Source organism: Ctenopharyngodon idella, chromosome 1 (genome assembly GCF_019924925.1).
Source record: "Ctenopharyngodon idella isolate HZGC_01 chromosome 1, HZGC01, whole genome shotgun sequence".
NCBI classification, from domain to species: Eukaryota; Metazoa; Chordata; class Actinopteri; order Cypriniformes; family Xenocyprididae; genus Ctenopharyngodon; species Ctenopharyngodon idella.
Window position 1 is genome coordinate 12,522,500 of NC_067220.1, and position 15,520 is coordinate 12,538,019.

The 15,520-nt window shown below is 34.7% G+C and overlaps 1 protein-coding gene across 1 annotated transcript in view; it reads right to left on the reverse strand.

The window, feature by feature from the left end:
- mad1l1 (mitotic arrest deficient 1 like 1) overlaps positions 1–15,520 on the reverse strand; it is a 75,349-nt gene that overhangs the window by 28,294 nt on the left and 31,535 nt on the right. Inside the window, exons 15-17 of the mRNA XM_051890344.1 lie at positions 14,269–14,359; positions 7,905–8,109; positions 4,081–4,271 (exon numbers count right to left, since the gene is read on the reverse strand). Coding sequence (XP_051746304.1) covers positions 4,081–4,271; positions 7,905–8,109; positions 14,269–14,359 — 487 coding nt within the window. The remainder of the gene's footprint in view (positions 1–4,080; positions 4,272–7,904; positions 8,110–14,268; positions 14,360–15,520) is intronic.

A 15,520-nucleotide genomic window follows, 5' to 3' on the forward strand; every position in this document is an offset into this window, starting at 1 on the left:
AATAATAACAGCCGAACGCAAACTTACTGAAGCTTTACTGCAGCTCTAATTAAACAGCCTGAGGAAAGTACCGATCAAATAACAAAAACTTAAATCCAATTATTGCACTGTGTGTGTATGTGTGTGTGTGTGTGTGTCTAAGGGATTGCAGAACATTTCTACAACCTACAAAGGAAGAGCATTAATTAAGAAAGATAAATTACAATTGCAGGTATGCCATTGTAAGAGTATGCACTTTCAAACTAAATATGCATTTTGCATAAGATATATTGCATTAATAACCCTTGGTTTATCATATACAGACCTGTCCAAAAGAAGAACTAATGTTTTCTCATTTGCATAAAAAAAGATTATTACCATCTTAAATCAAGTGGATGCACAATAATGTCCAAACTGTATGACAAATAGTGCAACTACTGTACTATTAAAACCTAATGAACAGTCTAAAGTGGAATACTAAATTATCTCCAGTGAAATCTGATGATTCGCAACACCAGTTTTGATTCAACAGTAAAAAGTTATATGCTACTGAACACGCTATTATTTAATATATTAACAGTGATAACACTTTACCATAAGGTTAAATTATTTAAAATTAGTTAATGCATTAGGTACCATGCCAATACAATGATCTTCAAAAGAATTTATAAATTTTGGTTTGTTAATTTCTACATGTATGCATAAATTCAACATTCCACATTGTATAAATTAACATTAGTTTATGTATTCTGAACGAACACGAATTAACAATGAACAACAGTATATCTAGGAATAAAAGCATTAAAAACTAATGCTAAAGCTGCAGTCTGTAAGTGTTGCCTCTTTGTCGCCATCTGTGTTTGAAACCTGCAATTGCAGTTATTTGCGGAATCATCATCTTTATTCAGTTATCATCAATTATTCATTTAGTGTGTATTAGCGTTACCTGTAGATTTCAATTTCTGTAGCCACTCCGCAGTCCGACGTCTTTTGCTTTTGACTACGGGTGAATCTCCAGTCGTCACTAATGACTGTCATTTGGAGCTTTCTGGATTACAACTCACCATCAAAACGATAAGTTTAATTATTGCAGCTGCTGTGAGAAAAGGCTATAAATGATCCGCCGCCTGTAGCATCCTCCACATGCCATATAGCCTACTAGCTGGGAATCCTTCTTTATGTAAACAGACGTGACGTAATGATGTAAAGACGAACGGCTGCATGCTCGAATATCCGGCAGAAACCCACCAGTACCGCTCTTATTAGAAAACTTTATTACAAGCTTACCGTTGTGAATCAGGCTAAGGTAAGGAGATAGTTTTGAACACTGGCTGGTTATGTACTTGCTCAAAAATTGATTTTGGATCATTTTTAACCAAAAAAAAAAGTTAAGGACAGCAGCTTTAACTACTTGAACCTAAAGTATCACCTTTATGTTAGTTAAATAGTATAAGAAATGGAACGCAGTCTACAATTATGAAGTAAACATTGCTTCAAGCATAAATCATTGAAATAAACAGTATACAGCAATAAACAAAAGTGCACTATAAAGAAAAGAAACTGCACACGGGTGTATTTCAAGGCATTATAAAACATTCATTTGATTCACTCACAATCTCTCCAATCTTACTTAATCAACTGAAAGTATACCATCACATCTCAGGGGCTGACACTCAATATACTAGCATACTTGTTACCAGAAGAAGTGTAATGATGGTAATTTCCTTGATTAAGAGTTATTCTAGGTCACTGTTTTTCTCTACTTTTTGCTGTTAATGTAAAAGCGCCAATTTCCTATATTGCAGGAACGCCGTCATTTGCACCCACCTCAGCAAATGCAGTCACTGACTGAAGAGAATGTGACCTCCTGCAGAGACTCAGATGCACCTGAGGCTGGAGGAGCTGCTGAGCTGGTTCAGATGAGGTTAAACACAACAGCAGTTCTTCAGATGCCTGACCTCTGCCTTGGGTTTTAAAGTCCCTCTTTCGATTTTCACGCTTCTCAGAATTGTGAGTTGAACAACAAACCACCAACTGTGGTACGAAGCTTCAGGCTCTTCTAACTATCACAGCTTTCTTTTCTGAAAACCCCTATAGTTTTGCCAAGGCAGCCCTTCAAAGTCATTAAAAATCCCATTGATGTTAATGTCATTGTTTTATAATTGAACAAAAACTCAAAACAAAGCCTTTGATAGCTGGTACGTTTTATCTATAACATCTGCTCGGCTTAGACAAAACTCTAAAATGATCAAGTGACCATAAAATCAACACATTCAAACTAACTGCAGAACTACAATAGAGATACAATCCAGTCTTAAGTTCACTATGTCTCCTTTTCTTAGTTTCCTTCTGTACTTTCTACTTTTCTTCTTGTTTGCAAGTATGTTTATAACTATATATCTCATGGGTGGGCGTCAAAATATGAATGTAAACACATTTCTGTACACTTAAGCCAGGCGTACACAGTACGATTTTCTCTCGCTTGTATGGTCGTGGCTCGCATTGTGTGCGAGTAATTATGAGCCGAGCTGAGTAAGTTACGAGCACCTCCCGACCTCCTGATAATTTTTAAACATGTTGAAACTGGGGAGTCAATTTTGACTAGTGTATAGGCTGTCCCCTATTGTGAAATCATACACAACCACATCACATAGGCTATATCAGTGGTTCCCAAACTTTTTAGAGTGACGTACCCACTGAGGCATTTAACATCCTTCTGTGTACACCCTCTCTTACACTTTTTCCATTAAGAGACAATATTTGCCTCCTTAAATTGATTTTCCAAAGCATTTTTTACCTTATAATGTTTTATATAAAAAATATTTCATAGAGAAATATGCAATGATGGTAAAAATGAAGTGATACTTTTAAATATTAAACTAAAACCACCAGTAGGTGGTGGTAAGTCACTGTCTTAATGAAGTGAGTCATTCATTCATTATGTAACAAAGCAAATGGCTGTATTTATGAATGAGTCATTGAATCATTGACTCTCGATTCGTTTACAAGATACCGCTCCGTGTTGCTCAGAAACGCACAACAGTTCTGCTGTGGCTTTCGTTGGAACTAATATTTCATTGCAAAATACAGCAAACAATACTGAAAATGTTTAAAATGTACATCACTTAATATTACCCTTTCGTTTGTTAAACTGTTGTATAAAATCAATGTCACGTTTGCAATCTTGTGGATATTTGGGGAAAAACTGCATTCTTGCGCATGTAATATATTATCAACATTAAAATCTAACTCACACAGGGTTTTTGTATCAAAGAGAGTTTGAGTCTTAAATCGATCTCTATGCACAGTCTGTGTCACAAATGGTCTATAGGCTATTTGTTTGTTCTTCATGCTAGTAAGTGCTAAATCCCCACTTTTACAAAGTTACACTGTCAAGAACGGCAGTAACGTAGCGTGATTTGCTAACCTATCATATGCACGCTGCTTATGTGGATGCAGTCAGTTTTGACCGCAAAAGATTACCTTATCTTAAATTTGATTGGAAGCAATGTATTTATTGCATTTTGCCTGTTAGAAATACATGCTTGGTTTTAATGCCATTTTATAGTGGGGTAGAATTAAATGAATGGCAAAACTCAGCATTTTGTTCGCATAGCCCATCTGCCACCTCATGTACCCCAGGGTACGCGTACCACAGTTTGGGAACCACTGGGCTAGATCTATGAATATTATTATAGCCCAGTGGCTGCAACCCTACAGCATGCGCATATACTGACACACACAAATACACTCTCTAGTTGTTGTTGTTGTTGTTGTTGAAAGGAATGGGTGTGCTGTTCTCTGCTTTTCACCAAATCATTTGCACACTCGTCTTTTTATTTTCTTTTTTTTTTTTCATCTGAAGCTATAGCAGCAACACTGAAAGCTCCAGTCTCTGTGTTTAATGTGAAAGCTCATGCGATTGCAGCCGGCTCGCCGTATAGTAGTAATGCCGAGTACTAGCTGCTTTGACACGATTATCAGATTAACTGACTCATAACATGTGCAATGCTCACAACCTCCTGAGTGTCCGAGCTCGCACAGTGTACGCCCGCCTTTAATGGGTTATGTAGTTACAAACACGTTTGCATATAAATGTACCTTAAATAGTAATGAATCCTCCATATGCTCGGCGTACACAGAAGTGAGCCGGTACTGGTTCTCCACAGTGATGTCGATCTGGTACCCGGTCAGTACGTAGCACGCAGTACGGAACTCTTGAATCTTCTTCTGGAACACTTCCTTCAAGCGCTGATTCTTCAGTTCTGCACTTTCCATTTGCTTACGCAAGTCTGAAGAACATGTACATCACATTTAGCCATAACCAGAAGAACATTCAAATAATATAAATAAGATCTGAACAAGAGCAGCAATTTAACAAGTAATCCAACACATGAAATTATAATATGTAACGGCAATAATGACTTTAGACTTTTTTGTACAAATGTTTAATTCTAATAGTTAAAAGAAGTCTAAATTCAACTGAAAAAAAATTAAATCCAATCACCATTTGAGTGCTATTAAGTCTTTTGAAGTATGCTTTGGGTAAAAAACAGATATTTAAGTCAATTCTTTAAGACAATCATCCCCTCCAGTATTTTCCAAATTTTCATATTGGTGCATGCCTAAATAAAGTCATACAGATTTGTAACAGAAGTGAGTAAATGATCATTTTCATTTTTGAGTGAACTACATCTTTGTATGCTGGTTAAGTCAAAAAATGAAAGACAAAATGTAAAATATTCAAAAAACAAAACATCAAATCTCAAATTCTCAGAGCAAAAAGTGAATCTTATCATAAACAATTTTTGTTCTGTCAAAGTAGATGGAACACTAGAAAGCTCTAGAGTTTAGTTTCACATTAAAGGCTTCAAATACATTTGTAGATCCATCTCATTTACTGCAGCTTATCAACTTTCAATCCAAACGCTCTTACAATCTATTGATATAGTAACTTTAATAGCTTATTCACTCAATGCAAATTATGGCCATGTAAACAAAAAAAACAAAGAAAACAAAAAAACAAAAAAAAAGAGAGAAAACTACTACTCTCATCAAGGTCTTATCACAGAATTAAATTGAATATTTAATTTAAAAAGCAATGCAAACTTGACCATTTAAATGAGATAAAAAGGCCAACTGTATCTTATAGCTTCAATATAAGGCTTCTGTATGTACGAAAGAGGCCTTAAAAGCAGTTTTAATTCTCCCATGGCCTTCATGAAAATTTAATTACAAACAATAAAAGTTCTGCAGAAAAGAGAGATAAATGTTCTGCTACCATGTACTGTAATTGCACACTAGAACAAGTTCAGTTAAATTGTGAACGTTTCAGTCATCACATTACTAAATGTGTTGACGTGCTGCACACTAGAAGAGATGGCCTTTTGTTCAGCTGTTCTTTTCCTTTAACCATTCATCAGGATCACTTTTAATTACATATCATGTTAATGTCTCTCTTTTTTGCCTCCGCTGGAAGCTTTTTAAAATCGTTATCACTTTGTTCGTTTTCTGTAGAGAGAGCAGGATAGAAATTACACTAAACTCTCAACACAATCACCTTTAAAATGAGCTGCAATTAAAAAGTGCTGTATGTGGCCCTCATCTACATTAATACACTTACAATTACCATGTCATGAACATTATGAGGCTGCATGAAAGTTGCATGGACCGTGTTGAGAGATGATGCTAGTCATGAGTCCCTTCCCTGTTGGGAAGGGACTAGTTTTGCCTTAGGAGGTCAGTATACAATTCTGACGAGATTAAAATCAGTGTTTTTTTTACCTCATATAACCTAGGTAAAAATGATGGAACAATTTTTCCTCCTGATTTTGTCTAAATCTAAGAAAACTTCTTTTGTTTGGATAGGAATATTAATGATAGGACATGTTTCACTAAAATACATTTTGTCTTCTTTTGGCACATATTTATTACTCTTGTCCTATATTTCTAAATAATCAATGCCACTAGTCTGATATTTTATGTAATGCAAATACATTCATACATTAAGTGTGGCTTAAGTGTCCAAATACTTTCTAGGGCAACTATTTATCATATGTGGCATAATAAATAATTTTGCCTAAAAGGTAGTTCACAAAAGGAAAATATGGATACACAATCTTCTTAGTGTTAGTAATAAGCACACATTAAACACTCTTAGGCTTTGAGCATGTATCAGAAAAAGGGCCTAATGTACAGGGAAATATTAAATATTATAATTAAATATTATATGGGAGTGTGTTATGAAGCGCTAAATATGTCAGTCAAAATTTATTGAATTTATTGGTTTCCTCTTTCCGTTACTTGAATCGTTTCCAATCCCTGTTAATAACTGATCAACGATTAAATTAAAAGCAATTTTCCTCTATAAAAGAGTTTGAGCTGTTTGCATATAAACTCAGGGTGTTCACACTCGAGTCCTCTTTAAAAGAACCGAACTCGGACTCCTTTAAGTGATGACCAAACTACATTGGAATTCGCGAATAGAAAAATCAAGTGAGCTTAGACTAATCTGTGTTCACAATGGACATTTTTAGTAAACCGTACCATTAGCTGAAAGCAAACCGTACCCAGACCACCTCCCGAGATGGTCTCGGTTCGCTTTAAAGAGGTCTGAGATCATTTGGAGTGTTCACATACGGCCAAAAAAAATAAACAAATCACGCAAACCGCACTCAGACCCCTGGAAAGGACCAAGTGTGAAAACACCCTCAAATTGACATTATTTTAATCCCATTTTGAACAAGATTTGTGCAAACACAAATCCTGTAATCATACATCTGAGGTGGGAGAAAAATGAGGTCATAAAATGGAGGAGGAACAGTGAATAGCAAATAGATACAGAAAAAGTGCAGCAGCCAATTTAAAAGCAGACCTCAGGGTGTTTGTTTACTCATGGGTCTGAGTTCTAATTAGACTCTTGCCTCCTTCCGAACTCATTCAAACTGATAGTCAAGGAAAAAGAGAGAGAGTGGGAAATGGGAGAGAGAGAGACTGGGAGAGAGAAACAGAGAGCATGAAGCCAATAAATGAGTCCCAAAGAAATACGGATCGTCAGCACACACCACTCGAGTCCAATTAAACATTTAGCCCTGGCTTTATATATAAATAAAATGTCTAAATCATTGTGAACACAGGATGAGGAATTAGGAACAATTTTTTTTTCACAATCCTTGTTGTCACATCCGACTCCACAGAAAGAAATGCATTCACACAAGTATTAATCTTGTCAGCTGGTCAAGCCTAATGCAGTTGCAGAAATATTAACTTGTCCAAATGACATTTTTTCTTTTTATTTGTTTATTTGCAAAGTATTTAATTTAGCTGAGGACCAAATATAAACTCACATCTGGCCATATACATTTGATTGCTGGTCAACACTACCACAATCACCCAACTGGAAGAATAACTCTAAGTTATTTAAACCAGTGATTTCAAAGCCCAGTTAAAATTGTTCAACTCTGGGCTGGAATAATTTTTTTTTATTTTAATTATATGGAGATTGTATGGAAATTAAAGCAAAAATGATCCGTTTACTTTGAACAACCTCAATAAATACACAATTTTTATGCTGTTGCCCCCATCTTGTTCTAATGTTTTTTGGTAATACATGTACTCTTAAGTTTTAGTAAGGAAATGCACAAATACCAGTCTAACTTTGTGATCTGCTGCTTACACAAATTTGAGACATATTCTTCATCCAGCAGAATAACATGAAATAACTTTTCATTCTTTTGAGACTTTTGGAAACCTAAGGCAGGGCTGTTTGTCAACTTTTGGTGAAAAATTGGACATAAAAAAATAAATAAATAAATAATAAAAAAAAAATCAACAATGCTATTGCACACAGATAAAGGGGATCTTTCATTACCCTACTTTTGAAATGCTTGTGTAAAAAAAAAAAAAAAAAAAAAAAAAGTATTTACCCAGTATTTCCTGTGAAGGTGGGATGATGATGGTAGTGTCATCTGTTGTCATGCCACCACTCGCCTCAATTTTCCGGAGTCGTTCTCTTAAGCGCTGACACTCCACCCTCAGATGTTCCACCTCTTCAGAGCGCTGCTGCTTTGCAATGCTGGTGGGGTTCATTTGCAAGTGGATCACCTTTGTCTTCACAGGGTCATAGTCTCCCTAATGCATGGGAAAGATGTTAAGTCAGAAAATTGACTAAATTTTATTAAAACAAGAAGGAAAAGTTTCTAAAACGTTTAAACAAACTAAGTCTTTTGATTTCATTCTTCCAAAGAAGAAAAAAAGTGCAGACAATAGGCCTCAACAACGTAAAACTAATTACCATTCCTTTTTAGAATTTTGGCATGTAAAACCATTGTAATTGTTGACTGATGTAGACTCCGACCAAACAAATTAACATTAAAATAAAAGTGGGGGGAAAAAAAGGAATATAAAACTGAAAAGACACAATGGAAGGACTTTGGAAACATAACATCCTTATTTCATAAAATCCTTAAAACACATCCAATCTGAACATCAGTGCCTTTGAACTGTATTTTGCTTTCATAAGTATCCAAATTCTTCAAATCAAAAATATGCAAAATGAAGAAAACACTCATTAGCAATTTAGGGGGAAAAAATTACCTGAAGAGAAATAAGTTTGTTAAGTGAGAGATGTTACTAAGGTGGGTCCCAATAGCTCTTTCATTGAGCCAATACATACACTGTTGAAATACCACAAAAGTTCATGAATGAAAACCAGTTAACATGAAGTGTTAAAATCAAGTCCAATTTTGTCTGAAGGCTCTCACCCCATAAAAAATAAATTTATCCGAATTACCCTCCAAACAAAAGGACCAAAGAAGCGATAGTTCATCCCTGTCTGAAACGAAAGGCTTTATCTTCTGGAACGATTCTTCATTTAGGTGTAAAACTTCAGGGGTTTAAAAGCCATTACTGAGCCTTCTGGTGAATTAAGGGCCCCATCAAAGAATAATGCCTCGATCTGAACATCTCATTACTGGGCAAATTACATCACCCTGAGCTGAAGACAGAAAGGCAGAGAAGAGGAATAGAGACTGAGGGGTAAGGAAGAGATGACATAACTGCCGAACAGAAGGGGATGAAAGAACAGAAACAACCAGAATTACTAAAAAAGAAAGATGAAGCTTTTGTTAAAATGTTATATATGAAGTTGGGGAGAAAGGTTAACATAAAGTCAGAAATGCCAAAATAATGGTACTCCGATACAAAGTCAATAATAGAGGTGTGACACGATCTCGTGCCACAAGATCTCGCGAGATTAAAATGTAACGAGATTTCTCATCGAGGTGAAAATCTGTCTCACAATATAGCCATGATGGAGTCTGAGGGTGAAATTAGGATAGAATATGCCACCGCTACGTTTACATTATGCCTCCATTGTCATTTTGCTTTTTATAAAAATAATTTTTTTTTTATTGAGTTGGATAACGGTCACTTCATAGTCATACTTAGTGCAGCAGTTCACTGTTCACGCCTCTCACGGTTCAAACAAATACGGCTGGGCAACAAACTCAAACTCCTCTTCTCTTATATCGAAATCCTAAGACATTTCTCTTTAAAATTTCTCATTTCAGACTTCTAATTTATGATCAGTGTTTTGTTTTGCTCTCTTCTCTTCGCCTCCATTTTCATCATTGCGTCATTGCATTCGGGTCAAAGGTTGTTCTTCCGCCCCAATATAAGTACGGTCGTCCACCGGAAGCTCGTTATTCGAATTTATAAAGTTTTACATATGGATATTTTTCTTATAAAAACACACCCCTTCGCTTCAAAAGGCCTTTATTAACCCCCTGGAGCCGTATGGATTACTTTTTTTTTTATGGATGGATGCATTTATTCTGTCTTCAGAATGTGAGTTACCATTCACAACCATTATAAACCTTGGAGGACTAAGGATATTTTTAAATATATCTCGGATTGTGTTTGTCTGAAAGAAGATTGTCATATAAACCTAGAATGGCTTGAGGGTCATGGGATAATTTTCATTTTTGGGTGAACTATCCCTTTAAAACATTTCAAATGCACCTGCAGACTATTTTTCTAGTCATCACTGAGGATTTCTTAAAAATACTGTCCTCATGAATTCGATCTCATGTCTCATCTCGTGAGCTCTCATCCCTAGTCAACAATAAATATTTTATAATATATATATATATATATATATATATATATATATATATATATATATATATATATATATATATATATATATAAAGTATATGTTAATTTAATTATAATCCTGTCAAAAAACAAGCTAAAAACCTTTAAACAAGATTAATTTGAGAAATATGTGACATTATTTTAATCTATTAATATTTATATTTAACTAACAAATTAAAGGAGTGTAGTTAGTTAACAGCTAATGGCAATTCATTGCTCTTGAACACTGCTGTGGTTGATATTAAGAGTATGCTGTTGAACTTGGTTTCAAGAATTGTGAAATTTTACCACGATTGGTATCGACTACTGAAATGCTAATATTGTGACAACGTTAATGGTTTGAAACGGTGACAACTACACGCATACATCTCTCTAACCTTCAAGATGAATAATGTAATACAGCTTGAATCATGAATGAATCATGGACAACAATAAAAATACGTGGAAAACAGCAAAGGTTAGCAGTCCTTGATCCAAAAATAAACAATCTTAAAACTGACAAGTGTGGAGTGGGTTGACATTATTAACTGTATGTGAAGTCGCTTATTTTTACTGTGACACTTGAAGCGTCACAGATAATGGATAGAAGAGGTCTATAAATATTAGAGCCAAAGTCTAAGCACATTAAAAAGACTGAGTGATTGAGAGAGCAGGACGAATGAGTGACGCAGCTCTTGAATTCTAGACTTTTCAGTTTGTTTTGGGCTGGCACCAGCGTTGAGGTCTAATGGAGCATGTCTGACTACATTTCAGCCCACTGATCGCATCATCGAGTCAGGAAGTGAAAAGAAAGGATAAATGGATGGGAGGCCACTGATAAATATAGAAGCATCACAAAGATGACGGAAAAGTGACGTGGCCTTACATCTTCCCATTACGTCACCGACTGTAAATGTCTAAAATTTGCCTATAACAGGCTGTTTACCCTATAGAGTGTGACAACAGTGCAGTGGAGCCAGGAATTTTAAGGTATTTGCCAATATGGAAATTGAATTTCATAAAATAAATTAAAAACTAAACTATAGTAGTGGCCAAAAACAATGTCTAGAGGGGATATTTGTTTTTAATGAGCCTATAAATTTGATTAATCAAAATATAAGAATTTTTTTTTATATATATTTTATTTTAAATAAGAGGGAAGAACACACAAAACTTGGTTAAGGTATTCAATCAGTTATTAATATTTTGTTGGTTCTCTCGTTTTTGTTTTTACATATTCAAAATTTCTTTGTATGGCAGTCTTTGTGATGTGTTCATCATGCTTCTTATAAATATAACAAATGAGATGAAGTATTTAATTCACTGGTTTATGCAAAAACATGGATTCAATTTCATTTCAAGAAAAAAAAAAAAAAAACACAATGTTGTAATACAACAGTTCAGGTTATTTTATATTGCAGTGAAGATTTTAAACATACCCCCTTCCATAGAATATAAATATAGTGTACCAATGCACAACCACATACCTAAACAACATAAATATTTAAACACTAGGACTTATAGTCTGAGTTTCCTCTAAGTGCCTCTACATTATTTATTGACTAACAGAAGTAAATAAAAACACCACTGTGCTATTATTAAACTATTATTTTTAAAAGCATATTAAAAGCTAGTAATCCCCAGCATGCCAAGAGTAATTTGTGCAACCACAGGGGAAAATCATGTATGTGAAGAGCCATCAAAACTCCTTGTTGACCCATAAGGACCAGTGTTCAGGATTCATTTCAATTCCACTTTTATCTGGAATTTTTTTTTTTTTCTTCTTTTTTCAAATACAAGTCCACTTTTTTTCCTAACTAAGTTTATGGAGAGAAGGAAAAAAGCAGGATGAGAGTAAGGTGGTTATTGACTGAAGGCAAAAGATGGTTTTTCAGTGATTTGAAGAAGACTTGTAAGTACGTGGAGATTTGCAGGCAAACACAATATGTTCTCAAGTGCCGATTTAGGCTTTGGAGAAGAAACACATATACCTGAGTTACTGTGGAAACAAGAGGCAATGCAAGTGTGGCTGTGCATGAACAAAAACAGAGTCTACTGCACATTCATTTTCATTACTGTGTCCTGAAATGGCATATGCCAAGGATAATTTGCTAATTAACAGTTAGACCAGCAATTTAGTCATGTTAGTTTAAGGAACAGAGTGAGTTTGATTTGACTGCACCTTTGAAAAAAGTAGTTTTTTTTGGGGGGAAAGGAAAAAAAAAAAAAAAAAAAAAAAAAACCTCACTCAAGATAACAAAATTACCTCACCTACAGCATGTAAAAATGAACAATGGAGCTTTAGTATCTGCATTAGCAAAAACACTGTGGAATTGTATAGATACATATCAGCTATGATGATAATACATACCCAAGTTACTTATTTATTATACAACTCTGGAATACTTTAATCTTGACTTCATACTTTAATCATGGGATTCAGATGTCAAATATTTATGAATAATGACCGCTCAACTGAGAAATCGGTCTCATACATACTGCTGTAATGTTCATGTATTTCAATTCAGTCCACTGCCTCTCTATTTTCATAAAACCCAAGTTAGAATAGCTGATTTGCTAGTATGCTGATTTGATAGCTAAAAGCATGTCTAATCATGTAGTATTATTAAACATCAGACAATCATCAACCACCAATGAGGCCATTAGCCAAGCTTAAATGTCAACTTTGTAATTTTTTTTCCAATGTTAAAATACCTCCTTCTATCCCAGTTTAACAGAGACTAGAGCTTCATGATTACGACAAATCATAATTGTGGACTATTTCTCTATACTGTGATCACTGTTATTTATGATAGAACTCATATTAAAATATTCTTTGTGTGTGAAGAAACTGTATCCATATTCTTTATGTAGGCTACACATTCAAAACTGAGAACCACAACAGTGTTGCTGAATTACTTCAAAAAACCATGACGGTTAACTCCATATTAGCCTGCTAAACAGCATGAGGTGGGGCTGCTCGATTATGGCAAAAATCATAATCACGATTATTGTGTTCAACATTGTAATCATAATTATTTAACATGATTAGGAGTGGGCAAAATGACCAAAATATTAGTCATTTTTTTTAAAAAGTCCTCAAAAAATGATTGAAGAAAAGTTAAGTCAGTATACAATAAAAAAAAAAAACAAAGGAAAAAATACAAAGAAATAATGCTTTACATTTTTCATGTAACACAACAGTATTCAGCCAATAGTCTACTACATAAATCGAAGTAATCAAATGTAGAAATAACACACTGCTTCAATGTATGAATTAAAAAAAAACACCGATTCTTATTAAAACTACTAAACGTCAAGAGCAGTGTGTTTTTTTTATTTTTTTTATATTAAGACCAAATGCACAGATCTAATATACTGACATGCGTCTGATTTCTTTCCCAACAGCATAAATTCACTTAAAGTGGAAATGAAGAAGTCAGTCAAGTTATAATTATTTAGTAAATGGATTTCCACTAATCACTAATCCGCCCGTGGTACACATACCTTTCAAAAGAGACCAAAATCATGCATATACTGTCCAAATTTGGTCCTGGAGGGCCACTGTCCTGTAGAGTTTAGCTCCAACCCTAATTAAAACACACCCGTACCAGCTAATCAAGGTCTAACTAGGCATACTAGAAACTTACAGGCAGGTGTTTTGGAGCGAAACTCTGCAGGACAGTGACCGAGTCTGGACACCCCTGGTCCAAATGTTCAAGAACAGCATGCAATTTACTTTGGGTATGCCTCTTTTAGGCATTTAGGCAAATTTTTACAGGGATGCTAAGGGATGAAAAGAAAAAAAGATTTTTTGTTATTGATTTTGTAGCAAAGGCACCACCATCTTGCAGTACTACAACCTGTGACAAATACAAATTTTCTTTTTATAATCAATTAAACAACACAAACTATCTGTCAAAGCACCTGAAACAGCAACCCACATGAAACTCTTGAGAGAGACTCTCTAAAGTGTTTAACATCAGATAAGTTCCCATCACTAGATGGCCACAGAGCACATATCCAAGTAATAGCGAAGTTTGTCGGCAATTCTTCACAAGAATTTTCATTATTAATCTTTATAGATTTATTGTTGCATCCATACTGTAAACATGTTTTAGGCACTGGAAATCTATCAGAAAATAAAAGTATCACCTGTAGGTTATGCCTCTCTAGCCTCATCTCCAGAATGTTGTTTTGCTCTTCCAGCCGCTGGCGTTCTGCCTCCAATTCCTCAATCTTCTGCCTGAAAAAACACACACATACATATATACATATAAAAATGTCATTTTTAGTCCAAACATAATGACAATTCTTCTGTCAAAATTGTAAATCACAAAAATAAACCATAAACATATTTCAGTCAAGCATGGTGGAACACAACCATAACAACAATTATATGTTCAACTCAAGTTCTGGAGGTTGATTGCAGAGTAAAACATTGCTTCATGAAGCTTCGGAGCGTTATGAATCAGCGTGTCGAACCGCCAAACTGCTGAAATCCCGTGACTTTGGCGCTCCGAACCGCTGATTCAACACGCTGATTCATTACGCTCCGAAGCTTCATGAAGCAGTGTTTTGAAATCGGCCATCACTATATAAGTCGTTATTTTGTTATTTTGTTTTTTTTTTTTTTGGCGCACCAAAAATATTCTCGTCGCTTTACAATATTAATATTGAACCACTGTACTCACATGAACTGATTTTAATATGTTTTAGTACATTAATGGATCTTGAGAGAGGAAATGTCATTGCTGGCTATGCAGGCCTCACTGAGCCATCGGATTTCATCTTAATTTGCGTTCCGAAGATGAACGAAGGTCTTACAGGTGTGGAACGACATGAGGGTGAGTAATAAATGACATTATTTTCATTTTTGGGTGAACTAACCCTTTAATGAATATTTTTGCTAATTCAGAAAAAGTGTTTAGTGTAAAATTAAACATATAAGAGCCTATTTCTATGTTATTAATCAAACAAATTTGCGACAAATCAAAAGCAAAAGGACATACCAAATATTAACAGTTTCAGAAATAATGTTAACATTTCTATTCACATTTTCATTCAAATTAATATACCTCCAAAATGATTTGTAATAAAAAAAAATAAAAAAAAATTAAATTAACAAATAGAAGGATTTTCACTAGTGGTCTCAGACAGTTAGTGGAACCTTTTTGAACGGTTATATCCTGTATAATTTCTCAGGAAGTAATTTGGTCATTTTAAAAGCACTGAACAACATTCAGGTTGGTTTAGTTTCGAAGATTACTACGTGGGGTCTTGGGCTTGTATTCAATACAACAAACATTCAATTAAGGTATAAACAGCTTAGTGAAATGGTTCCAGGAGTGAAATTAAATTCTATAGAGAATAATTACAGGATCAAAAAGAAAGAGGAAAAAGGAGG